Source organism: Lissotriton vulgaris, chromosome 3_1 (genome assembly GCF_964263255.1).
Source record: "Lissotriton vulgaris chromosome 3_1, aLisVul1.2, whole genome shotgun sequence".
NCBI lineage: Eukaryota > Metazoa > Chordata > Amphibia > Caudata > Salamandridae > Lissotriton > Lissotriton vulgaris.
Genome location: NC_141689.1, coordinates 89331119 through 89357762, shown reverse-complemented (window position 1 = coordinate 89357762; position 26644 = coordinate 89331119). Strand labels below are relative to the sequence as shown.

The 26644-nt window shown below is 49.3% G+C and overlaps 1 protein-coding gene across 1 annotated transcript in view; it reads right to left on the bottom strand.

The window, feature by feature from the left end:
- ANKRD53 (ankyrin repeat domain 53) overlaps window positions 1–26644 on the bottom strand; it is a 116747-nt gene that overhangs the window by 32468 nt on the left and 57635 nt on the right. The window contains exon 6 of the mRNA XM_086962850.1: window positions 1380–1497. Within this exon, the coding sequence (XP_086818976.1) occupies window positions 1380–1497 (118 nt within the window). The remainder of the gene's footprint in view (window positions 1–1379; window positions 1498–26644) is intronic.

Genomic DNA, 26644 nt, shown 5'->3' with positions numbered 1-26644 from the left:
AGCCCACCATGAGGAGTGAACAGGACACTTGCTCCATCAGGGAATGAGAACTAAGCACCAAATGGGATCAAGATAAATGGTGTACATGTCAGGGGCAAGAGAGAACAATGGAAGGTGGGGCCGAATAGGACAAAGGCGGGTGGGGAGAGGCGACACTGCTCCATCCTATATACTGCTTACTGTTATATACCATGCAATGTGGTGGGGGGTACCAAGATACTATGTAATGGGGGGCAATTGGACCCGATATCACCACTGTATGTACTGTTTTCTTTACATTCTCTAGTTAAAATCCCATAAAAAATGATTTAAAAAATCATGGTGGTAGCCACAAGGGTTCGGCATCTTTAACCTTATATATCTCCACCACAGGTGCTACATACAATGTCTCACTAGGTTTATAATCACTAGGTTAAGGTCCAGTGCCGGGTCAGCTTTGTTGTTTTATATGACTATGAACATTATTTAGGGGTTGTGGCTGAGAACCCTGGCTTGTCACCTGAGACCCCTGGTGCTGCCTTTGAGCCCTCAGGCCTCAGAGGTGGCAAAATCAGCTCCAGGAACAGTGACAGCTAGTTCTTATGGACGTCGGTTGGAGATTTTCTCTCTTTGTTTTCTTTCATTTCTTTTAGTACACTAATAGTGGATATTGCCTCAATATTCGCTATTAGTGTATTGAGAAATGGAGTGCAATTAGCTGGAATATGGCCTTTCCCTAGCACCTGAGAAAAGTAAAAAACATGCTTGTAAATGTATATTGTGGGCGTGCATGTGGGTGAGTGTGTGTTTACGTGGGAGAGAGTGTGTGTGATTATGTGTGTATTTGTAAGCATGTGTATATGTGTGAAATTGGGGGTCAAAAGGTATGTGATGTCACTTCCGCTACCCCTGGCATTTTGGTAGCATGTATATGAACCCCTTGAATCACTCCAGACCCACCTGTCCCCTTTGTTTCCTTGAACCTTGTGCCCTTAGAGCTAACCCCTGCAAAGTACACAAGGACACGCCCATGTTTAGTATCTTTCACAGGTGAATAATTAATACATTTTCCCTCGTCATCGTCCATCGGAATCCGCCCCACCCGGCCCCATCGCCCCCCGCTGTTATATGCATGGACCACAGCTGCCAACAATGTGGGAGACGTCATCTTTCAGAAGTCGGCTTATCAAGCATTAAAAAAGCCCTGTTTTCAAACCGGCCTCCCAGTGTCAGGAACGAAGTTTAGCAACCTGCGCCCATGACGTGTCTCCACGGAGCCAGTGACGACACAGCGTGATGCTCCACAGTCTCAGGGGGGCGCATGATGGTCAGTGTCTCAAGTGATCGAAAGGTCCCATGCTAAAGCTTTACCAAATATTTTAAAAACCTAAATAAATTACCTTGTATTTTTTATTCACAAACTTGTCGTTTCCCAGATTAATTTTTAATTGTTCCAATTTGTGCATTTCTTCGGCTAGCTCGTCTTTGTCCCTCATCCACATCGCGTGACGGAGGTATCTGAAGACACAGCACGGAGACGGAAGGCATTAATTAGCAAGGGTCTATAGAGTGTATGTACAATAATGATCAGTACTTATTGAAATACTGAATATGTTACTCACGTTAAAACTGCAACATGGCATTCCACAGCATATAAAAATATACATCAATTTACAGCCGACTAAAACTATGAACAAGCATTTGCAATGCAATTGGGCTCGCATTTTCAAGAGTTTGAGCTATTAGCATTGTAAATGACAATGCTTTTTATTTATGTGTTGATTTTAAAACAGGTAAATAAAAGGCATTGTCATTTACAATGCGAATAGCTTAAACTCTCACAAATGCGAGACCTACTGCATTGCAAATGCGTTAGTGCTATAAATATTTTTTTAAAGCATTAGGAGAGAGCGTGTTCTGACTGCAACAGCAGGCAGAACAAAGCTATTTGGGAAAATAGTGCTCGTAGGCTGTAATTAGAACCTACTGAGTAACAACATATGTAACAGAGGGTGTCGCCATGGGAGGTTACAAAATGAGACAAGGCGGTACTAAGGAGGGACAACTATGCCTATTGACCAATGAACAACCACAGTTTACAGTGGAAAATTACACAAGCCAATGAAAAATATGGGCGGAGCTTCAAGTACCTACCTGAATACAGCATGTCTTGTAGAGCAGCGCATGCGCTGCCCAGGCTCGACCTAAAAACTAACAAGTCAAAGCAAGATGGAAAAACGAGTCTTGCACTGGGTTTAAAAGCGTGTCATTGGGCTATTTATTATTGATATGCATATATATATGTATATATATATATATATGGCGTGACCGTGGTCCACACTGCTGCCAGCAGGGTGGCGGTCAGGGCGTGGAAGGTGGGTGTAGGGGGAAGTGACACATGTACATCTAGTGGCTGATTGCACCTGAGGTCAATCCCGGCTTTTCCACTTGACCAAATGGTGTGATGCTAGGCAATTGCTTTATTTTACTTTGCCTCCTTTTTCTTCATTATCACATATGAGGAGCTCGAAATACATGGCTTCAGGATGTGTGTGGTACAAAACGTACTTGTGTTTGATTTAATAAACTATAATGTTGTTCATGTATAGTAGCAACCCAGGACAGCCAGAGGGTGCACATAACAACTGACTTGCCTCTTAGTTCACTATTGGCATTGTTGTCAGGGTGGCAGGAAGCATGAATGTTTCTGAACTCATGTTTGAAAATGGTCACTTTAATTAAAAAAAAAACATTCATTTTTATAATCTGATGTACTAAGGCAAAATGCTTCTGCATATTAATGAAATACACTTTTTTGAATGTTTAAGGAACTTTATTATATATTTACCCATTGTTCCAAGATGTCTTTAAAAAGGAAAGTGTTTGTAAAGTTAAGTGTTGCAGGACACCTTCTGTGCTTCTTTTTTCACTGCAGTTCGACTGTAAATAAATGCTTGCCGTGTATTTGATATATTTATGAATATTAGTGCTTTGTAAAGTAAACAGGAGCCTAGTGCTGCTGTTCTACCGGGTCCGCATGTAAAGGTCGGGAGAGTCGCTTGCGGACCCTTGGCCGTACTTTGAGTGTCACTGCTTTAAATACTTCCGTTGCTTCCTACAGCCCCCGCCCCTGCCATTCCGGGATTACACCAGTTCACTTCAACCCCAAGCATTCACATAGCGTGCAAACCATGGTTGATCATTTGCAGTAGCGGCCAGTATCTCGATAGACTGGCTGGGGGGTGAAGTGGGGGGTGGAGGCGCGAACGGATGATGAGACAAATAAGGAAAAACAAAAAAATCACTTACTTGCTGCATCATCACATCGCACTCCTCTCCACTGCGGGCACAGGCTACCAGAATCCACTGCGGACAATACTGACGCTGCCCTTGATTTACGCTCCCAGTTAGACTGGGAGCCTATGCCTGCTATCTCCAACCCGGCAATGCAGCTCAGGTTGGAGAGAGCTTCAGTGCGCATGTCGGTTTGGTCGTCCTGAGACTGCAGACCAAACCATTGTGTGCACTGATAACAGTGCAAAACACTCTCCCTAGTGCCTGTCATCCACTTGGCCCCGCCCCCAAGCCTCAGCTACGAGAGCAAAAATAAAACAATAATAAACAAGGGTTTATTATCGCTTTATTTTTGATTTGTTTGGCTGCTGGCAGGAGAGGCGATGCTCCTTTGCCATAGTGGCCGCTGACCACTTGTTATTGAAGCTGCTTTCTGACTGCATTCCTGGGGTGGCACCATGCACCAGTGCTTACGTCTTCGGCTTTGTCATCAGATGGAGAAGTCTAGTAAGTACATTGCAATGGATCGGACCAGACAATGCCCACCCCAAAAATCTCCTTCTCTGCTCCTTCCAGTGTATGAAAACCACCTTTTCCATTGCCAGCAGGAAGTGATGTGCATAGGGAAAGGTAGAGGAATGCCTTGGCCCACCAGGTTGTTAGTTCAAATAATATAATATTTCATTCACTTGGTTCACATTACAAAGCAAGTGGCTCTTGAATCCTTTTATGAAGGCTTAACTGGTGACTGGTGTTCCTCACTCAAAACCAACAAGAGGAGGCAATATTTTATAAAGCAATATGAAAGAAAGTGGAAAGAAGACATATCAGGGGTTGCTGACTCAGTGGGCCTTGGCGGTGGAAACAGAACCCCTCTTTTGTAAAAATATCTCTGTAGTGTAAAGAGAACTAGTATTATGTTTCATATAGGTACCCCAATATAGGCTCAGGTAGTTAACTAACCTTTCACCTATATTCTCTCCAATCATTACACTATATAATGGTTCTAAGGACTGACCTTTTACCTAGTTATGATACTGCTCACATGACGTAGGGTGTTCCCTGAAAATTAGCCTCATTCATTATGCATGAGGATTCTTGGAATCACAGCAGGACAGCAGGCCTACCATCTCCTGCATATTAACAATGTATAAGGGTCATTCCTTCCGTCTTCATAAATCTGAAATGACACAGCGAGGTAGACCACTGAGGGTGCCACTTTGGGTATATAACCACCATGTCTTACTGAGGTGGTCAGAGAAAAGTACTTCCATGCCGACACACTGACGCGAGACACTGAGGCTCTTGCCCACAGATACTCCAGCTCGCAGTGGTCTGACATCCCTTGCGGGGTGTGCATCTTGAGCCCAAGACGGGGTCCCACAGTCTCTCACTTCAGGTAATGGGGTTGACTTTATCCTAGAAGGATTCCTGGGTTTACACCTACATACATGCTAGGTACACTTCGGTACATCTAGTTAGGGTTGCATCGTGGGAGTACGCATTCTATTGTCGTGTACAGTGGCAGCTGGTAACATTTGAAAGTGGCGAGGCGTAAAATGCTTCTTATACTGCACCGTAGCGAGCGAGCCCAAACAACCTAAGGGGCGTTTAGGGGCGTTCTCCCCCCCCGAGAACATTTTGAAAAAAGAGTGGACAAATGGTGCATTTTCAAGCAAATTTGAGAAAGCAGGAAGGTTAATTAAGCAATTGTGAAAGTGCAGTTATAACATTAATAAAGAGATGTTGTATAACATCGGTAGCTGCTTATTCAGTTTAACCACAGAGCTTCATAACAGACTTCGAGATACAATGCATATTGGGGTTTACAAATCAGCAAAATTACTTCAGTGTAATTCAGACAATATTCAGAGGCGAATACAGCTGAACAATGTGTACGTGACTGCATTTTTCTTTATTGTTCGACCTCTTGCTAAATCCCCATATATTTCTTTGTTGTTGGTGGCCAACTAATTAGGGTTTAGTGGGGTTCAGATCAATAGCCCATAAGGCCCACTAGCAACCCACAAATCAGGGCCTATTTGCCCAGCTACTCCTCGGTCCCTCTATTGGGATCATCTTTCAGTCACGGGTCACTGGCCAACCCGATCACTTTAAATCACTTACACTTTTCACACCTACGTGAGATGGGCACGAGGTCAAGGACATGCCTGATGTGTGTTCTTAGGGCACCGGCGGCCCTCGTCGGAGCTCGGTAGACATTAATCACTGTCAAAATTACTGTGGCGTAAAGGACGAGAGACAACTGCTGGCAGTGGCACATCTTAACTACAGAGTGCGGTTTATGGTCGTCGGATGCCCCCCGGCAAATTCCTGCTGTGGTGCGGAGGCTGCCGGCTCCTGACCTGATGCGACCACCCGACGCAGATTGGATTGAGCGCCTTAGCCTCACCACCTTGGCCTCTCATAGCCTCTCCCATACGGCGGCCTTTCCCTCAGCAATGGCGCCAAATACACCGCCCTCCCCCCTGTTTTCTTGCAAAGCAGACAAGATATGTCAGAGGGTCATGGGCCCTTGGCTAACGTCTGTGACAACTTGCAGGTTCAAGGTCGAGGTCCGACTCATCCTTTACTGTGATGAAGCAAACGCTGTGAGCTACATAATACCAGCTAACGTTTCAGCGCCTTGAGACATTTTAGTTTGGTGTGTGTACAATGTAAAAATGCCAAATAATTTTACGTGCTCTCAGATACAGTTAACAAGATGTGCAGTATCTTAGTTACATGATTAAAAATAATATGGTCAGCATGGTTACAATTCCATAAAATACAAAAGGAGAAATCATATTACAATGATGATGAAAACAGGTCTTATAGCACCTAGTTTTAACACCCTCCCTATATAGGAACTATGTATTATAAACTAAAGAAGGTCTCTTAGGCTTGCTTAGGGGACCCCATTACCTTTCCACTCAGTAAGAGTAAATTACATCTGGATCAGCATAGGCTCTCTGCATCCCTGGAAACGGAAATCTTCCAAGTGTGTGAAATCATGGCGAGTGTGTGATAATAAGGGCGCCAGAATCTAAGTTGGCTCACAGCTGCCAAATTGTTGTGTCTAGAAAGCCTTACTCGATCATGCCGAAAAGCAGCTACCATGTTTTGATAACCTTGACGGCTTCAGCACTAACTGTGCAGACTAGGGGCACGATGAAAGTTTAGAGACGTCGAAAACAAAACCTTTTCTCATGTGTAGACCTTTGTGAAGGCTAACTTACAAAAACAGCTATGCCGTATCGTGTGCAAAAGCAGCAAAAGGTAAAATGGCGTTTAAACTTCTAATAAGCCATGCTAACATAACATGCACGCAAAGCAGGCCTTAGGCAAATCTACACCATGATGGCGGCCTTCTCACTGTAGCAGCCGTGCTAGCACTATGTGTGTAAACACAGGCCACGCTTTTCAACAATGTCGCCGTCAGCCGCCTGCCTTCGTGGTCAACTCCACGCATTTGCAGCAGCTGCATAGGCAATAGCCAGAAACATGGGGTCCACCTAGGCACAGCTCAGGGGCAGAGAGAATAAGGGTCAGGGACATGTACAGACCGAGCATGTTGGGGGTTCGGGGTAGAAGAGGATATATGCGAGGGGAGAAACAAACGCAGAGTGTGGTTAGGGAAATCGAGCATGCAGACATGTGAGGCCAGGGGCAGAGGTTGTTACATAAACATCACATCACTTTCAAGTGTCTCTCTCACCCACAAGGCCTACAAAACAATTCTAAGTGCGCACGCCTGCCTAGAAAAAAAACGAGCAGTTCACGCTAAATTAAAGTATAAGTAAAGGCTTTTATATTTAACACAAAACTACCTGCTAAACACACTGCGACTACTTGTCTTAAGTTGACTTTTGACAGATGATTGGGGAACTCACTATTGCTCGGTTCGATTCGATCTAGTAACGAGTCGAGTTGAGTTACTACACTGTAGTGCACGTGCTCCTCCCATGGCGTGACTCGGGGAGGAAAGGTGACTGGCCGGCCCGATTTGCCCAGCAACGGCAGATTGTCACCCATCACTGCATAGCTTAACAATAAGCCATTACAGTGATTGGACATTGGTCCTCCTCCCACCCCCGCGGTGACAAGTCGCCAGTCAATTTCTGCTCACAGACTAGACTGGCAACCGCCGCCGCACACAACATCCTGCAGCAGCACTGCAGCCATACTGGCGCTGCTCTGTTAAAGAGAGGATCTCTCTGTAAGAGAGCAGTGCCTGGATTGGGGTGAGCATGTAAACTCGCCACTCATTTACCAACTACTGGGGTCTGTGGTTTTGGCCAAACCCCCAATCACCTTGTGCTTGCTTTCCTAAGGCCACTGTGAGTATGTTGGGGTCCTGGCCGAGGAAAGGCAGCTGGCCAAACCCAACATGTGCAGTAGTACGCACTGAGATGCGCACAGTGCGCATGTATGTTTATCTTGTTGATGACAATGCAGATTTTCACCGTGATCAGACATTGCAGGCCAGGCTGGTTGTCACGGGACGGTGACATGAAGCCGCTGCGCGATGACGCGTGCCACTTTCAATTATTAATACAATTCCAACATTGAAAGTTGAAATTGTATTAATAACTGTAAAGCGGCGCGCTCTTGAAATGCGCAATAATTATTAGTGGGGCAATGCCCCACTGCCCAAACGGACAAACCGCCACTGGTCATGTATTTTATATACTTGCCTGTATTCATTGTTTTAGCACAATGGTAGAAATCTAATATCCTTTTACTCTGTTAGTGCCTCCAGTGGCGGTGCGTCCATTGGGGGCATTGCCCCACTAGCCATGGACGACCGCACTGTCTGCCAACACCGTCACATGCATTTAAAGGGTTTTAAAATAAATCTGATGAGGGGCGTGGCCAAGATGGCGGGGTGAGCGGACGCTTCTTCCCGCAGCTCCTCCGACTCGACTAGGCCCGAGCCCTTTTTCGACAGCTTCTCTCCCCCCGCTGGAGCTCAGCGTCCGTGGGAAGGGTGGCGGAGACCCTGGGGCGCACATTGGTGTGCACCTTTGGCCCCGAACGCTCCGGCGGAGGCACGCTCAGGGGCCGATAAGCTGGCTGCGGAGCGCCACGGAGGCGGAGTGGAGCGGAGCGCCGGCCGGGAGGCCTGAGTAGACCCTGGTGCCGGTGTCTGGTGGCCTGGCACGGAGTTCGCCTACATACTCGCATCAGACTGTGCCCTGTCTGGTGCGCCGGATGGGTGGCTACCACAAGGTGCCGAGAAGGGGGATGCCTCTTGTCTGATCGTGGAGGCACTTGGATCTATGGCGGTACCTTGATACACTACGTGAGCCCCGGCCCCGTCGCCAGTTTGGGACAGCGCTCAGGAGCGGGTGCCTGGTCATTTGACTCTTTTTCGACTTGGCGAGCCTGGAGGGGGCTCATTTCAGGGGCACTGACTCTTTGCATAGCCTTGGCGGCGCCATCGGGCTTGGAGGGTCCGCCCGGCTACGCCCAGCCGCCATCTTATCTTCACGGCAACAGTGACGAGGTCCTCCTACAGTGTTGTCTGGGGACAGCTCCTACACCCCTGGCCCTGCATAGCTCTTTTGTCCTAGGGGATGCTGCAGTCTGGGCCCCCTTAGCAGTGGCCAGCGCTTGAACCTCCGTTGGAGTGCGAGTCGACCTCTGCGACAGAGCTGGCCCGCCATTTTGTCCTCAGTGGCGCAGGACCCGTGGTGTCCCTACTACAACGGACGTTCCCCCGGGTGGTGCTCTACCAGTCGTTGGGGACTCATCGACGCCGGGACCTGCTGCCAGCGGCTCGAGATCGCATATCTGATTGAGTGGAGTGCGGCAGTCTATAGTGCGCAAAAGTCGGGGAACCGAGGATCGAGGATGGGGGACCGCACACTGCCGGACATGCTCAGCAGAGCCCAGCAATAACGCGACAGGGCGCAACCGTCCCCAAGCTCTTCCAGAACCGCAGCGGACCCGGCTGGGAGTGAGCCCCCCGTCACAAGGTCCTTCATGGAAGATCTGTTCAGCTCGCTTAAGGCTGACTTTCAGACACTGAAGCAGGAGGTGGCCACCGAAGTGCGCGAGGTCCTTAGGGAGGTGGAAGGCCTAGGTGAGCGGATGGAGTCGGTGGAGGCAGCGGCTCAACGGAGAGACAAGGAGATTGTCCATTTACAGCAAGACGCTCTCCGTCTCAGGGAGCAGCATGTCGAACTTCAGGCACATAATGAAGACCTAGAGAACAGGTCGAGAAGAAACAACATTCGAGTCCGAGGTGTACCGTCTGCAGAAGAAGGGACTGATTTGACGGGCTACCTGAAGGACTTGTTCAGGGAGATTCTGGGAGAGCCTGCGGACTTCCCGATTCGAATCGACAGGGCCCATAGCGTCGGCCGACAGCGACAGTCGACGGCACCTCCACCGGACATTTTGGCCTACCTCCCGGATTTCCTAGTGAAGGAACGCATAATGGCTGAGGCTCCCAAGAAACAACCGCTGACCTTCCGCGAACGGCCTGTGGCGTTGTTTCAGGACCTGTCTGCCATCACGCTACAGAAGCGCAGGTCCTTCAAAATCGCGACGGACTTCCTGAGGGAGAATGAGACGCCATACTCTTGGGGGCATCCCTTTCGCCTAATATTCCGCTGGAATGGCGTGTTGCACCAGCTGCGTTCCTTGCAGGATGTCTGTGGTGTCCTGGGCCTCACGGCCACGGAAGAGGGTGAAGCGACACCGGGCTGGAGGCGTTCTGATCGAGGAGGGCGACGGCGATCAGCAAGGAGGAGATCGGCGGCTGGTGCTGGACGGCCGGACTCACCCACCATCAGGGCAGAAATGGCCAACGCCCTGAGAGAAGCGGCCAGGGACTCGACCGACACGAACGGAGTCGCCATGACGGCGTAGATTCACTCCGGGGGGAGATGGACATAGCTTCTGCAATGCCAGGTTTGGGGGCTGGAGGGAGGGTCGGGGGAGAGGCGGGAAGAACGAGTGGCCGGACGTCCACTTTTTGTACTTTCCACAGACTTGTCCGTTTTGGGACATGACTGGGACAATGGGTGGGGAGGTGGCTAGTTGCCACGGGTCTGTTTTGGAGGGGGTTGGGAGTTGTTTAGGGGTAGAAGGGGTACCGTCCAATGTCTCAAATGTCATTGCTTTGTTTTATTTTGCTTGTCCTGCGCTGCTGTCCAGGGCCGCCCCCCCCCCCCACTCATTGATTGCCCGTGGCTTGGCACTTATGATCACTTGGGGATATGTCGACACTGAAAGTGGTGACCCTTAATGTTAAGGGTCTGAACAACCCAGTGAAGCGAAGGGCAATCTTATCTCTGCTGGAGGGGACACAGGCAGATATATGCCTCCTGCAGGAGACCCATTTACTATCACAGGATTGTCATAGGATGCGCTCTAACAAGTTTCCAACTCAGTTTTTCTCCTCTGCTGCATCTAAGACCGCGGGAGGGGCCATTTTGATAGTGAGTTCCTTCAGGGGGGAGGTGTTGTACAAATTTGCAGAACAGAAGGGGAGGCTATTGGCATACTGCCTCCGACTGGGGGACACAACATTCACTATTGGCTCTTTATATAGCCCAAATGACCACCAAGAGCGCTTTCTAGACTCGGTGCTGGTAGACGTGACTGCCTCCCCTGATAGGCATGTCATTCTAGGGGGAGATTTGAATATAGTTTTTGACTCCACACTCGATAGGTCAGCGCAGCGATACCCGCAGACTGGGGAACTCTCACAGGCTGGGAAGGCTCGAATCACTGATATGGACCTGCATGATCTTTGGCGCACCCTCCACCCCACGGATAGGGACTATTCCTATTATTCACATGCGCACCGGACCTACGCACAGCTGGACCACTTATTGGTCAGCGGACCGATGTGTGCTGCTGCTACGGCGGCGGACATTGGGGTCCTGTCGCTGTCTGATCATGCGCCAGTCGTGGCACGTTTGCGTTTTCGACGGCCTCCCCCTCTCGGGGGTGTGGCGTCTTAGAGATACCCTCCTGCATAAAAAAACGGTTGTGAAGCACATTGAGGAAGCAATCCGGGAATACCAGGCACACAATGATAACTCGGACACCTCGCCAGCGACGCAGTGGGCGGCATTGAAGGCGGTTCTGAGGGGGGAGTTCATCTCCATCTCCTCGGCAGAAAACAGGGAGAGACAGCGTAAGAGGGAGGACCTGACTTCTCGGGTCCAGTAATTGGAACAGGTCCATCGCCGTACCGGAGCTCCTAGGGTGTGGAGGCAGTTGAAAGCTGCCAGGAAGCTCCTGTCGGCGTTGGACATGGACAGGGCGGAATACGCGGCGCTGCGCCTAAAACACGCGTTTTACACGGGTGGGGATAGATGTGGCAAACTCTTGGCAAACAGGCTCCGAATCGCGCACCAGCGAAACGTGGTGAAGGAACTGCTCGGTGCTGACGGGGTGGTGGTCTCTGATGACGCGGCGGTGGCAGAAACGTTCTGTAGTTTCTATGAGGCGCTCTACACGGGGGAACCCCCCTCATCGCAGGATGCAACGGATTATTTGGAGTCAGTAGCCCTTCCGGCGCTGGACTCGGCGCAGGCGGAATACCTCGAGCGCAGCATTCATGTGGAGGAGGTGATATCCGCGATAGCCAGGCTCAAACACGGGAAAGCTCCGGGCCCGGACGGTTACACGTCCCTGTTTTATAAAACCTTTTGCCCAGTTGTGGCTCCTATTCTCACCCGTCTGTTTAACTACTTTTCCGAGCCAGGAGCCATTCCACCGGACCTGTTAAGAGCAACGGTCTCAGTGATCCCGAAACCTGGAAAGGACCGGGCCCTCTGCGGCTCATACAGGCCCATCTCACTCCTGAATGTCGACCTTAAATTATACACAGGGATTCTGGCATCTAGATTGGCCCTGCATCTACCGGGCCTGGTTGAGGCGGATCAAGCTGGTTTTGTACCCGGCAGACAAACCGTCGATAACACTAAGAGAGTAGCACACATTTTGGAGAAAGCCTCGCGGATCCCGGGTGAAAGGATGCTGCTGGCGGTAGATGCCGAGAAGGCATTCGATCGCGTTCACTGGCCTTATCTCGAGCAGGTGCTTCGGAAATTGGGTATTGGAGACAAATTCTGTTCGATGGTCTTCAATTGCTACAAATCCCCTTCGGCGACAGTGAGAGTTAACGGGTGCAGCTCCCATAGCTTCGCGATCGAGAGGGGTACCAGGCAGGGATGCCCGCTTTCCCCGCTCCTCTTTGCTCTCTATATGGAGCCGTTTGCCCAGAGAATTCGCCAAAACCCGGACGCGATTGGGATCAAGATGGGGCAGTATATTCACACGATCAGTCTTTATGCGGACGATGTCCTGTTGACCCTGGACGATCCTAGATGGGCCTTTCCCGCGTGTATTCAGGAATTAGATGCCTTTTCGAAGGTGGCGGGTTTTAAGATGAACATGGGCAAGTCGGTGGCTCTGGACGTGTCCCTGGCCGCGGATACCAGACAAGATCTGCAGCGGCTCTTCCCCATGCAGTGGTCATCATCCCTGGTGCCGTATTTGGGGATTCTGCTAGCGCCAACGTTGCCAGCGATGGTAACGGCCAATTATGCCTCCCTTAGCAGGAAAATCAAGGAAGAGCTGGGCCGCTGGAGTAAGGGCCTGCTGTCCTGGCTCGGCAGGATTGCAGCGGTCAAGATGACGGTTCTGCCCCAGATCTTGTACCTCTTTCGAGCTTTGCCGCTTCAGCCACCTACGGGCTGGATTAGACAGACACAAGCCAACATTGCGCGCTTCGTCTGGCAGGGCCGCAAGCCGAGGATGAAGAGGGTTCTTTCCACGCGGGCCCCGGAGGCGGGGGGCCTCGGTATCCCGGACCTCCGGAAATACTTCCAGGCGGCACAGCTGCGCTACCTCGTGGAGTGGAGCAGGTAGGAATCCGACAAGCACTGGCTCTTTCAGGACCAGGCGGTGGCGGGGCGCCCTCTCCAGGAGGTTCCATTCTTGCGTCGGATTCATCGCCCCCCCAGCCTCTATGCTTCCTTCGTCACGCGAGTCCCCTTGAGGGTATGGGATACAGTCAATGAAGTTCGTGAACTCACCACGTTCCCTTCGCCTTTCACGCCGATAGTGGATAACCCTGATTTCTCCCCCGGTATGGAACCAGGCGCTTTCTACCACTGGAGGGCAGCGGGCTGCCGAGCGCTCTTCCAGATATATGGATCTGAGGGGGTGGTCCCTTTTCAGCAATTGAAACAGGAGTTTCAATTGCCTGAGTCGGATAGATTACGATACATGCAGCTTAGGCACTGGGTGCTTCAATCTCAGGTGCGGGGCACGGCTGATCGCCAGATAACGCCATACGAGCGGTGGTTAGTGACCCGCGCCTCTGATGCTAAGCTAATTACCGACCTTTATAAGTTCCTGCAACCCCCTCCGTTCCATTTCTATAACCCGGGTAGGGAACGCTGGAATAGGGAATTGGGAAGGACACTTAGTCATAAGGAATGGGATCAAATTGCGCATCGGGCGAGACACTCTGCATATCATACAGGTCTCACAGAAACACTCACCAAGGTGTCCACGTATTGGTATTATACCCCGGAGAGGCTACACAAAATGAATAGGCATATTGAGAAGGAGTGCTGGAGGGGATGTGGTCGGGTGGGGACCCTCACACATATACTTTGGGACTGTCCTTTGTTAGAGGAATACTGGAAGGAGGTTCTTGACGAGATAGATGTTCATTTTGAGACTGAATTGCCCCGCTTCCCGGCGTATGTATTGCTGGGCCTCCCGAATGGCCCGATGTACCCGCTGAAGTCCCGCAGGGGCAGGCAAATTGCGATAGCGCTGGGTTCAGCGATTCAGAACATCTTGATTCACTGGCGTACCACCACGGTCCCCTCCATCACAGGCTGGCTACACAGGCTCTGGCATGTGCTAGGCATGGAGAAACTATCGCTTATGGTGGCGGGGGACGTGGAACAATTTGATGAGCTGTGGCAACCCTTTCATGCGCTTTTAACCACAGAATTTAGGGAACTCACCTGTCCAAGGTACCTCAGACTCCTGAGACTAACGCCACCGGTGATCTCAGCGGAATAAGGGGACATGAGATCTGGGCTCGCGGGGTGGGGGGCGTGGCGGGAGGGCAGGATGCGTTATGGCCGAGCACTGGACGGGGGGGAGGTGGGAGGGTGTTGGGGTGAGTTGGGGAGTTTGGAGGGAGGGGTTCTGGGGGTTGGCGGGGTTGGTTTCTTGTATCATTGCCTTTCCTTTTCTGCTCTGCTTGATGGTGTCGACTGTATTTGGCCCTTATCATTTTACTATTTGATTTTTCTCTTTGCAGCAGCCTTGTCCATCATCGCGCTCCTAGCTTTATACTCAGCTATTTTCACCTGAATGTATGTAACCCTACCCCTCATGTTCCCTTACCTCCTATGTTTTTTTGCCTTAATAAAATGCTTTAAACCTAAAATAAATCTGATGATTAAAAATAAATCTGAGCGCACTGCGCGCTACCGGCCCCGGGACAAGCCCAACAGAATCGGGCATAGCATAGGAAGGTGGCCGTGGGGGGGCGGGGCTGCGGCAGAGAGTGACAGGCAGAGCAGAATAGCAGAGTACTAGTAGACTGCGCAATGCGCATGTGGAATCCAGGAGTAGTCAACATTTAGACTGGCCCGCGCATGCGCACAGTGGGTAGACCTTCCCTCCCCCCCCTTTATAGCACTCAGAGAACAGGCACTGTCAGACATGGACCCGGGGCCCCGGTCTCATAATGGGCAGATAGTATCCTGCTCGTAGCCAATCCTGGCTCAGTGTTGCTGTTAACGCTGCGCCAGGATTGGCTGCTGCAGCAGAATGGTGCCGCGCGTGGGTGTTGGCTGCTCTGCTGAGGGGCCGCACTGTATGGCCAATCACATATGGCTTTATCCAGCCATGTCGAGGTGATTGGCCATTTCCTACGCTGTCGGGACGTCACCGTGCGTGGCGCACTGCTGCCAGAACACAACAACAAGTAAAGTGAAAGTGGAACTAAGTATGAGTCTGAGAGAGTCACGAAAACGCATGACCAGTTCGTCGTCGTTGTTGTGTCTTGTGTGCTGACTGTGCCTACTCCGGACGGTCCGGACCGCCTGATGCTTTCGCGTCCACGTAAGTTTTTCACTCCATAGTTTCTTCTGGTTCCAAGCAGCTTCACCTAAAAGTGGCTTTAGGAATTTGTAAGTGAACTTCCTGACTGCGTACTCTGCATGAGGGGGATATTTAGGTTTAGCATAACAGCGTTGGGCCTGGGTTGGTTTTGAAATATTGAAATAGGGAGACTGTGGGGCATATTACCAACAACTAGCGATAATTATCGCTATGTTGGTTTAGCGGCGATATTTTTATCGCCGAGCTGCGCCGATTTTTATCCCTTAGGAACCTTGCTATTATCAAGATTTATCTCCTAAGCGATAAAAATCGGCCGCATTGCATGAATATCGTTGAAAAGTCTGTGATATTCATGCATTACCGAGCTAATGCTCTTAGCCATGTTATCCACCTCCCATTGGATAACATGGCTAAGAACTGCTCAGGGGCAGGTGTTAGCTTTTGGAGATATTCGTGCTTAGCGCGAATATCTCCAAAAGTTGGTAATAGGAGATAGCGATGTTAGCGACTGTTTACAGTCGCTAACTTCTTGGCACGCCCACTTTGCATGTCATTAGTGATAAATATCACTGACATGCAAAGTGGGGCCCAAGATGGTCGCTATCTCCTACTAGCTGCCGCTAACTGGTGTTTGTGACAGCTAGGTAATAGGGAGATAAAATTATCTCCGCTTTCTTGGCTTTTAAAGCCAAAAAAGCGGAGATAAACCCCCTTGATAATATGCCCCTAGATTTCTCTGGTTGTTTGTGGGGGTGAGGCCGGGTGCTGGAATGGTTTTCATTGAGTTCAAAGGATTTTTCCAATCTTAAAAAGGCAACTTGTCGCACTGGGCAACGTTGAGGTCTGCACTAAAACTGGTTTCACTTCAGGGCCCTAAGACTGATTTTTACACTCAGAAGGTTGCAGATTTATCTGCCCAGCTCCTCCTTTTCCCCTTGCCCATCCTGGCTAGATTTAAGTCTGGAAGGGACTGTTAAAATGTATAGGGATAATATGCAGAATTGGCATTAAGATTTGTTTCTAGTTTTTTTTTGCTTATCCGAGTCTTTAGAAATGTTTTTTGAACGGTTTACAAGAGCTCGCCTTTAATCTCTGTATCTTGTCCATCTATGCTAGATGGGACAGGAAATCTTGCAAACAGTTTCGTTCCTGCGCTTTAGGTTGGGAATTTTCTGAGTAGTGCTCCTACTTGAAAACACTACCTACGTAACAACCTGCATGTCTGTTGTTTTTCTCTAGGCTAGAAGTCTGCAGTGTATTGAGAGTTGGCTAGATATTTATTTAAAATTGTGCCTATGCTGCCAACTGGGGATTGTCCTGAACCTTGGATGAATAATTAATAGCTAAAATATTTTGTTACTTTTTACTGCATGCAGCCTTTTAACTGCGGGGCATCGGGAAGGAAGGTTACCGTTAAACCTGTAGAAAAGCAATCGGTCTCATTAAGAGACCTGCATTGAATTCTCAGCTTCCCCCATGCATTCGCACCCTCTTCTCTCCTGACGGTCCTTCTTCCTGAAGGACTCCGAGTGCGCACCCCCCTTCTCACGAGTGTCTCTCAAGCCCCGCACCCTCCCTGATTCGGTCACAGACCAGCGCCCCGTTTTTTCTCCTAAGCGGCAGCGCTGCGCTTTGCATCCCCATTCCCAGGCTGAAAATTCAGTATCTCAAGTTATCTTCTGACAGCCCCGCACTCCGGTCACTCATCCACCTAATGCCCAGTCTGGTAGTGAGTCATCACCCTGAGGTGCCCGCAGGACGGTTGGGCAGCAGGCACTAGGCATGGGCACACTCAGGCTGAAGGGGGCATCTCCCAGTGCAACACGCACCTGCGCGCTGCTAGGTATAACGACTTTGTGCACCGAACGGGATAAAAAAAACCACACACAGTGAAGCATTGGGGACTCGGTTGCAGGGGAACGTCGTGGGACTGACTACAGGCCAGGTAGAATGTACCGGGCAGAGGGGAGCTGGGGTGATGAATGTATTGGAAAAGGGGGAAGATTGGAGCAGGGAGCTGCAGTTGGGGTACATGGGTGTGTTGGATTGTTAGGGCAAAGAGTTGGGGGACGTGGTAGCTACGGTGCCGTATGATTATCATTTTACGCCTCAGCACTTTCAAATGTCAACAGCCGCCACTGAGTGCCTCCAATCATTTATATCTGTTTCTGTCTTTTTTTTTTTAACTCTTTATTCACAGCTGTATCATCAGAAATACAACAGTTCAATAAACGTCTGCGTTTCATCAGCTGGTATTTTTCATTTTTCCCCCAGCCATAACAACCCACTTTGTCATATTTATTCCCTAAACGGGGAACTATTGGCAATACAGATGGTCTGATTACGGTGTGCAACACATCCCATTCACATGTCTGTATTTGTACTCTATAATTCCGTGAGATCAAACAAATGACTAACACATCTTCCCTCCCTCTCCCTCCCATCCCCTCTGTACATTCCCCTCCCTCTCCGTCTCCTGGTGATCCTTGCAACTCTTGTCGTCTAAGCTCGGTTTGTACTGGCTTTCACGTAACATAATTAGTGTTCCTGGCATATCGGACGACCTGTGGGGGTCAACTGATCCCATCTGTACAGTCCCCAACTCCCATCCCCTAACCCTGAGAGCCAATTCCCGGCACCGGGGCCAGGTCTATATCTTCAAGCGCTATGAGCATGACCTCCCAGTCTTGGGAAATGGGGTGCTTTCTGTGGCCCCGCATTTCCTCCTTCCTGAGGGTCGCCCCCTCTGCCCTGCCCCATTTCAGTACCTCTGTTTGCCATAGGTGTGTTCCCGGTGCCCTAGGGGGATTTCCATCTCACTGTTATCGCCCGTATTGCCAATAGCATGGCCAAGTCCAATAGTTTCAATCGGGCTTTCTGCGGTTTAGGCCGGTTGCGCAGCCCCAGGAGACAGGGCAGAGCTTTGACCGGCACCGGCAGGTTTGTGACCGTATGTAGCACCTGGCACACCCCCGACCAGTACTCGCAAAGTCTTATGCAAGTCCAGATCATATGGAGGAACCCAGCTTCAACCTCTCCACAGTGTGGGCATCTATAGGGGGCATCCGGGAACATCAAGTGTAGTCGTTTAGGGGTTAAGTATGGCATGTGCAAGATCATTACTTGTATGAATCTGAACCGAACGTTTCGTGATACCCTCCGGGGATGCTCCAGCACCTTTCGCCATTCTTTCTCTGTCATTATCCTATCCGTGTCCCGCTCCCAAGTGTGTTGTAGTGGTGTGGTTGGAATCACGGCGTGTGCCCTGATGCCCATGTACAGCCAGCGTACTAGGTGACCCCCTGGGCCCATGTAGTATAGTAGGTGAACTAATTTATGTTGTGGGGGTCGGAGACGTTGTGGTGCCCATTTGGTGTGTATGAAATGTGTGACATTGGCGTGAAGCAAATATAGCGGTGGTGGGACCCCCAGTGGCCTGCCGGAAGGCGTTGTGGTCTAACAAGTTGTCATCTCCGAAAAAATCACCCACTTCAACCACACCAGCCTCCTGCCAAGGGCGCATTGTTCTGCCAGTGAGTCTACCTTGGGGCATCGCGATTCCCAATAGGGGGATATTATCCGCGTATGCCAGCATTGGGGCTGTATATGCTAGGGCCCTCCTCCAACTTACTAAACCCGTGCGGAGAAGTGGGTGGCAGTCCACGGGGATGTGGCTCCGCAGGAGTAGTAATGTGTGTTGTTCACCCCGGTTCAGCCTCTCAGGCGTGTAGCCTATTTCGTGTAGGTTCCGCCCTGCCGTCCAGTAGGAGAGCCATTGGAGCTGGCTAGCCAGGTAATAGCTTTTAAAATCTGGGGCCCCTAGCCCTCCGTCTCTAGTCCCCAGCTGTAGCTTCCGGAGGCCTATCCAGCGTCTCCCGTTCCCCCATATTAAAGTGACCAGTAGCATATTAAGAGTGTCAAAAATAGATTGAGGCAGGCTAACAGGGAGGTTAACAAAGAAGTATAGTATTCGGGGGAGCATCACCATTTTCGAAATTGCGATCCTGCCCACAACCGATAGTGGCAACGCAGTCCAGAATCCCACCAAGCTGCGGAGCCTTCTTGATCTTTCCGTCTATCTGGTCCTCTGGTGTCCTGTACACCTGTATCCTCAGGTACTTAAACGTAATCGGAGCTATTGGGATAAGGTGGGCCCCAAAGGAAATGGGGGCTGGATTTGGGATGTCTCGAAAGTAAAAGCCCTTGGACTTTTCCGGGTTAATGGCTAGTCCCGAGACCCCAGCAAAGTGGTCAAATATGTCATAGATGGCAGTGTGATCAGCCCCCAGGTCTTGTAGGTATAACAGTATATCGTCTGCGTAGATCGATATCAGGTCATATATACCATTATTCGGTATACCTCTGTGTCCTTCCTTCGTACGCAGGGCTATGGCCAAGAACAAATAGCATTGGGGACAGGGGGCATCCTTGTCTGGTGCCCCTGTGCACTGCATATGTGTCAGACACATGACGCCCTGTGCGTGCTCGTGCCGTAGGTGTCGTGTAGAGCAGTCTGATCCACGCCAGGATGGAATCTGGGAGCCCAAACCTCTGTAAGGTTAGAAACATAAAAGCCCAGGACAAGGAATCAAAGGCCTGTCTAAGGTCCAAGGCTTTGCAGCCTGCTCTGGGGAGGGCCTGTGGGGTTGTTGCCACGAGAGCGTGTAATCTTCTCATGTTCATGGAGGTGCTTCTACCTGGGAGAAAGCCGCACTGGTCTCTATGAATTAAGGTAGGGAGGTGGGCCTGGAGCCGCATATCTGTTTCTGTCTAATGGTTATTTCAGCACAACTATTTTACATTAGAATGACGCTGGTTTAATAAATGCTTATTGGAATACGTCCTAAGCCAAAGTGAGCACGAGTGACTGAGCGAAAAGTATTGCACTGTTTCCACTATCCTGAGGGATCAGGGTTGTCATGTTCGATAGTTGCTAAGAACTATTCTCTCCTTGGTAAGAGGGGTTCCTAGTGGGACTCTGAGCTACCTGGTATACAGGCTAACATACCCGGTGGGGGTGTCTCGAATTAGTCCAGACACCAATCCTACAGTGTATGTTGTCTAAACGTGCAGATCCTATACAGTTTTATAGGAACTACACAACACTAGGTGACGTGCTGTAAGCAGTAGTGTCAGAAAGAGAACAGGTGTTGTTTACTTCAAGGCACTATTTCGGTAAGAACTCTAGTCCTTAATTTTTGCAACAATTTAAAAAATGTTGAAAGCACACAAAAAAGCACATTATCATATGCTATCAACTAGGTATTTCAAATGGACGTGTGATTGTATGCCATTTCTCAGTTTTGTAAACATTTATCAAATCTAGTGTAAAGAGTCCACCCTTTCTTCTCAACCTCGCGCCTGTTATGAGCTGAGATACTAGCCTATTTCTGAGTTAAGATGCAGATTTACTATGGTTTTTCAACAGGATTGCCCCACTTTTGTAGTGAAACTTCAACGTAAAATCGTTTTTGATATTTACTGAGCCACGCAAAGCCACTCTGCGTTAGCAAAGTAACACAACTTGTGTTACGTTGCTTTGTAAAGGTTTTCCATGGGTGGAGCGTGAGAATTCCCATGCGTTCACCCGTGGACTAAAGTTAGTAAACCTAGGAATGCGTCAAAATTCTGCACCTTTACCAATGGGGCATAACCAGGAGAAATGTCTTTATTTCGCCTCATTGCTTCCACTTTTCAGGCCTGCTGCATTCAGCAGCAAACACCGATAAAGACTGCTTTTGTGCAGGAAGGTGGCCATTCCTGCACAAAGACTATCTTGCCCATGACGCAGGCACCCTTGCACCATGGTACAAGAGTGGCTACACTGGCGCTAGGCAGCCTCAAGTGCACCAGAGCAGGGAGAGAGCTGAACAGCACCATATCTTAGTAAATATGGTGCTTTTTAAATCCCTCCCATTCATGCAACACAGCTCAGCAACTTGTCCTGCTTCACTGCGTTGCCTGAATTCTAAGTAAGTCTGGCCCTAAACACTTTCTTTGGTTTTCAACCACTTTCGAACCACAAATGTTTTTCTTCTCCTTGGAGAATTGCTGGGAGGTGCCACTTGAGTCTGGCTCTTCCAAGAGATGAGATCCACCCTGACATCCTCCTATATTTAGGGATGCTTTTAGGGGGCGAGGATGCTGAACCAGGTTTTTGCATGTATGTATGGGCATGTGTGGAGAACAAACCTAAGGTAAAACTGCAACAGAGGACTCAACATGGGCAGAAGACCTGGGATTTGAATCAGGATAATTTACAAGGAGGTACAAATTCAAGGATGGTGACATCTATCATATGGAGATGTAGTGTCCTGAAAAGAGGTGTGCATTCAGATCATTTGTAACTTTCAGGAGGGTTGAGGCGGTTTAATGTTGACATAAATGTTGCTCCAGATCCGAAGAGCAAATATGGAGAAAGCCAGTACAGGCAGTTCCACTCACATGAGGCAAGCTCTCTACCTAAGAGCCTAGAGTCTGCTTGTTCTGCTCTATTCTCGATGTGCTGACGTCCGGCTACAGATTCTGGACTGTAGAAACTATAAAGAGAACACCTGAAGTATAGACAGACAGGACGGTGTGTGGCTCGCATACCTGCTGTTCCTTGCCTAGTCCGAGATGGTCACGGCAGGCCTTAACTACTTCTTAGACCTGCTTTTTCTGGTAAAATTTATATTTGAATTGAAGACTCAGGTATTTAAGTGTTAGGTGTTGTGGTACAGCAACCAGGGTGATTTGCAAATGAAAATGTGTAACAGCTGGGGCATCAGCGCCCAGGACCATGATGTAGCTTAGATTTCCATGCTCTACCTCTTCCAGGCTTTAATGTCCACAACCCTTGATGAACTGCTCTCTGCCCACACTTATCCTCAACACCTATTAGATGTAAATCAGCAAGCAGTCAGCAACACGGACCTGATGGAAACTTCCATTGGAGGCATGTACTCATTGTGACAGAAAGGCTTGTATCCGCCTCTCTCTATCTCACTAACATTAAGCATTTCAAAATGCAAACAGTTGGATTTGAACCCTCTCTGCAGGGTCGCTGTCAAACATTTTGCCTCTACCCTCCTATTTTTGCTGGAATTAGTTTTTTGGGCCTTGGGACTCTGTGCACTTTACCACTGCTAACCAGTACTAAAGTGCTTGTGCTCACTTCCTAAAACACAGTAAAACTGGCTTACACCTGGCTGGCATATTTAATTTACTGGTAAGTCCTTAGTAAAGTGGTATACCATATACCCCGGGTCTGTAAATTAAATGCTACTAGTGGGCCTGCAGCACTTGCTTTGCCACTAACTTAAGTAGCCCCTAAAAACATGTTGCAGGTCTACAATTGCGGTCTGATTGCAGTTTTATTCTGCTAATTCGACAAAATAAACACCTTTACTGCCCTTTTATGACATATAAGTCACCGAATGATAAGCCGCAGACAGCCCAAAAAGCAGGGTGCATTGCAATTAAAAAGTGAGAAACGTACTTTTAAGTTTTACATGTCCTGGTAGGGAAAAATGCATAAATTCATTTTTCACGACTGTGAGGCCTACCACTACAATAGGGTAACATTGGGTTGCCTTAATACATTTAATAAGTGCAAACTTTTGATTGGGAACAGGTAAACATTTCACGCTTGGAGTCTGAGAAATTATTTAAAAACCTCTTTAATGGAGGAGGAGCCTAGTGACGAACGAAGATGGCCGCATAAGCTCTCGGCTCCGTCGACCTCCTCCTGCTGCTTGAATATCCTGCTACAAATCCTGCTTTTTCGCCTCACCCCCGTGTGGGTGACCCGTTGCTGATACTGGCGGTGTGGTCCTGGGAAACTTACGGCTCGGATTGCCGGAGTTACATCGAGTGGAAGTTCTTGGCCTAACGCTGACCGAGAGCCGGGACCTCGAGTACTGACCCTGCCGGGTTGCAGTGCAGCAGCGGCGGCCGGGGGATCCAGACACGGTCCGGTCGATAGCAGTGGAGAGCAACCTCCCCCTGGATTGGTAGAGAGCCTGCGGTTCTACCCGCATTGTGGAGGTGTAATGATCCTGTGAGTGGCTGAGAGGTCGGGGGTCCCCTTCTCGGCTAACCTTCCCGCCGGGGTGGGGCCCCCTTCCGAGAGGCCCTATCGTTGCCGGACTGTGTGCTTCCTGCCCCTGCCTGCCCTCATCGCACTTCGGTCCCTGGGGGAATCGGGTGACCCGAAGGGCGCATTGATGTCTGGAGTCGATCAGTTCGCGGCGGTGCGGGGTGAAGAAGAGCCATCATTGCGAACTGTGATGGCCACCATTAAGGGTTTGTGCTCCTACATGGTTGCTCTTTCACATAAGTCGATCGTGGATGACACCGAAACTGCCCGATCGCATAAGGACTCTGATCTGTCTGGTCCCCCTAAGCGAGCCGTTTCTCCCACTTTGATCCCGGAATCTACGACTCAAGGCCCATCAAGTGTCGAAGCCTGGATAGAAATGTCTGTACCGCTGTGTGCGGCTGAACCCGCCGCCATGGTGTATCGCCCGCCCACGTTGGCGAGTCCACCTGTGGCCGTGTTCACGTGCTCGTCCCCCTATGACTTTATTGAAACTGTGACCCGACGAAAACAGCGAACATCTATCGATCGTGTGAGCTGTGCAGTGTGGTGGAGTATGGAACGGTCGGGATCTGGTCGTACCGTGGCGAGTGTCATGTCGGCTGAGGATTGTGGTGGACGGTGGATATCCGTTGGACTCGCCGCACAGATTCGTGGACTGGCTGAACTTTTGATTTATCCTGTAAATATATGCGGGTGTGGTGTGCGGAACTCATGGTGAATACTCGTAGAGGTCAAGGGTGAGACTGGTGTTCGACTCGGATGCTAGGGGTTTGTGAGGGACCCGGGATCCGCCATTTTTTTGTATCAGGGGGCGGGGCGGTGTAGGACGTCTTTCCTGGGTTCTACAGAATTTACTTTGCTTTGCTGCTGATTGTTTAATGACCAGGACTGTACGTTGCAGGAGGGGGGTAGTGCGACCGGGGATGCGTGGTTCTCCTCCTCCCTTAACTTTTCTTTTCTTTCTTTTTCTGTGTTTCCTTCCTTTATAAATATCTTTTCTACTATATTTCGGGTTTTTGGTTGCTGGGCGATAGGCACGCTGCTAGGGGGGTAGGCCGTTGCCATCTGCAGGGGTGCAGGGTGGGGGTAGGGGGTGGGGTATTTTTGTTTTTCCGTTTTCTGTTTCTATGGCCTTTTTCTCTTCTTTTAGTTTGACTGGACTTCCTTTTTCTCTCTCCCTGGGTTGGGGGTCAGTTTATCGGGTTACTGTTTGGACTTTCTGGGCAGTGCTGGGACTGTGGCCGCTCAGTCTCTCCTGTCATTGGATTCATCGGGTGGGGTATTAGTCGGGAGTTTTCAGAAATGTATGCTTGCTTATATTGTTCGCTTCAAAATGTTGTCATCTCTGCAGTTGGACATGCTTCCCTGCCCACCCGGTGATTGTATCTACTTTAGTTCCCGTAGCCGGCCCCCTCCTGTTCTCTTTTCTCTCTTTCCATCTCGTTAACATATGGAATTGTATTACGTACTTACCGTGTATATCCTGTTTTATTTTTAAAAATTGACCTCTCTAATCCTGAGATGCTCTCCTGGGTGTGCCAAAACAGTCCGATTTTCTATTTTTTGCTGCCATGCCTCCGGGATGTTTGGCTGAATAGCTGTGTGCACCCTTTTCTAAATAAAGGTCCTCCAAAAATTAAAAAAAAAAAAAAAAACCTCTTTAATGGTAAAGTTGGATTTTAAGTTACAATTTAGAAAATGCCACTTTTAGCAAGTTGGCACTTTTCTGCCCTAACTATATTGCGCCTGCAGCCTGTTCCGGGGTCACATGACTGAGTGTAGTATGGCAGTTGGACTTTGTTGTTTCCTCCTAAACAGCAACACAATAGAGAGGTTAGGTGTGCGAGGATGGACCATCACTGGCAGGATCGGGCCGAGCTGGACACAGCCCCACCTGTAACTAAATATTCTATGCCCTGCCTTCACAAGAAGGACTTGTCACCACTGCATTGTTTATGCAGCCAAGTTGGAGCCACGCAGGGGAAGCAGGAAAATTCAAGCACTTTAAAGGGGATTCTCATGAACTTCTCCTGCTTCAAAGAAGGCATCAGTTCACTTTCTGGACCTGCGGAAGGACTGCTTGCGGTTGTTGTGGCCTGCTGTGCTCTACACAAGGCTGCTTTGCTGCACCTGGATGGACTGCTTTGCTGCCTGCAGCCTGCCTTGAACCTTAAGAGGCCTGTCCTGCTGCTTTAACCCTATTCCACTGCTTGAACCCAGGACTACCAGAGTGACTCCAAGGGCAAGTTGGCTTCAACCATTTTGAACCTGCACATGGACCCAGCGTGACTGATTCCTATTCCTCCCGTCCTGGATCCTTGGAGTTGGTGCTAAAATTGGCAAAACTTGGGACTTATAATATTTTTGCCTAAAAACTGCTCTGAGAAGAGACTGGGACCAACCTGGTTGTCTATCTGCCCATCGCTGGTCTGCCTGACTTTGCAGCAGCTCCTGCTATGTTCTCCGCAGCAGAAAATCCTGTTCAGTGTTCCTCCGCAAAAGGGGTATCCGACCTCTTGGAACTCTTGTCAGCTAAAGCATTCAGCCTCATTCCGCTGGGGATTTTCAAATTCAAAAAAGTGACTAAGTCCAAATGAAGAAATCTACACTGCAACTTCGTCCAGCTGGTCTCTGGCAAAGACACTCCCTTCATGGACAGCGACTGCAGACTTTCCCCGCTGAGCTTTACGTTCTCCAAATATTTATTTTATTTATAGGAGTTTTACTTAGTGCGAACATGACCCATGAGAGAATCAGAGCGCTTTACAAATGATCGGAAGGAAGAGAAAAGAAGAGCGAAAAACAACAAAATAAGAAACAGGCGAATAATAGTCATGGGTGTAAACAACGAGCCATATTGAATGAAGTAGAGCAGAAATGTGTTCATAAGTAGTATTTTAACTTCTTTTTTGAATGATACAGTTGATGGGAACAGTCTGATTTCCAGTGGTAAGGAGTTCAACATTTTTGGGTCAAATCCTGAGAAGGGTCTGTTGCAAGTTTCTTTTTATAGAATTTCTAGATATCAGCAATAAGGAGCATTTTTCTTCAAATTTCTTCTAAATACGAAGGTAAGCACCGACAGAGCCTAATCTACTTTCTGTATCCGGCTCGCACTCCATTGCTGTCAGCCAATTCTTTTAACTTTAACCCGGTTTCTCACAA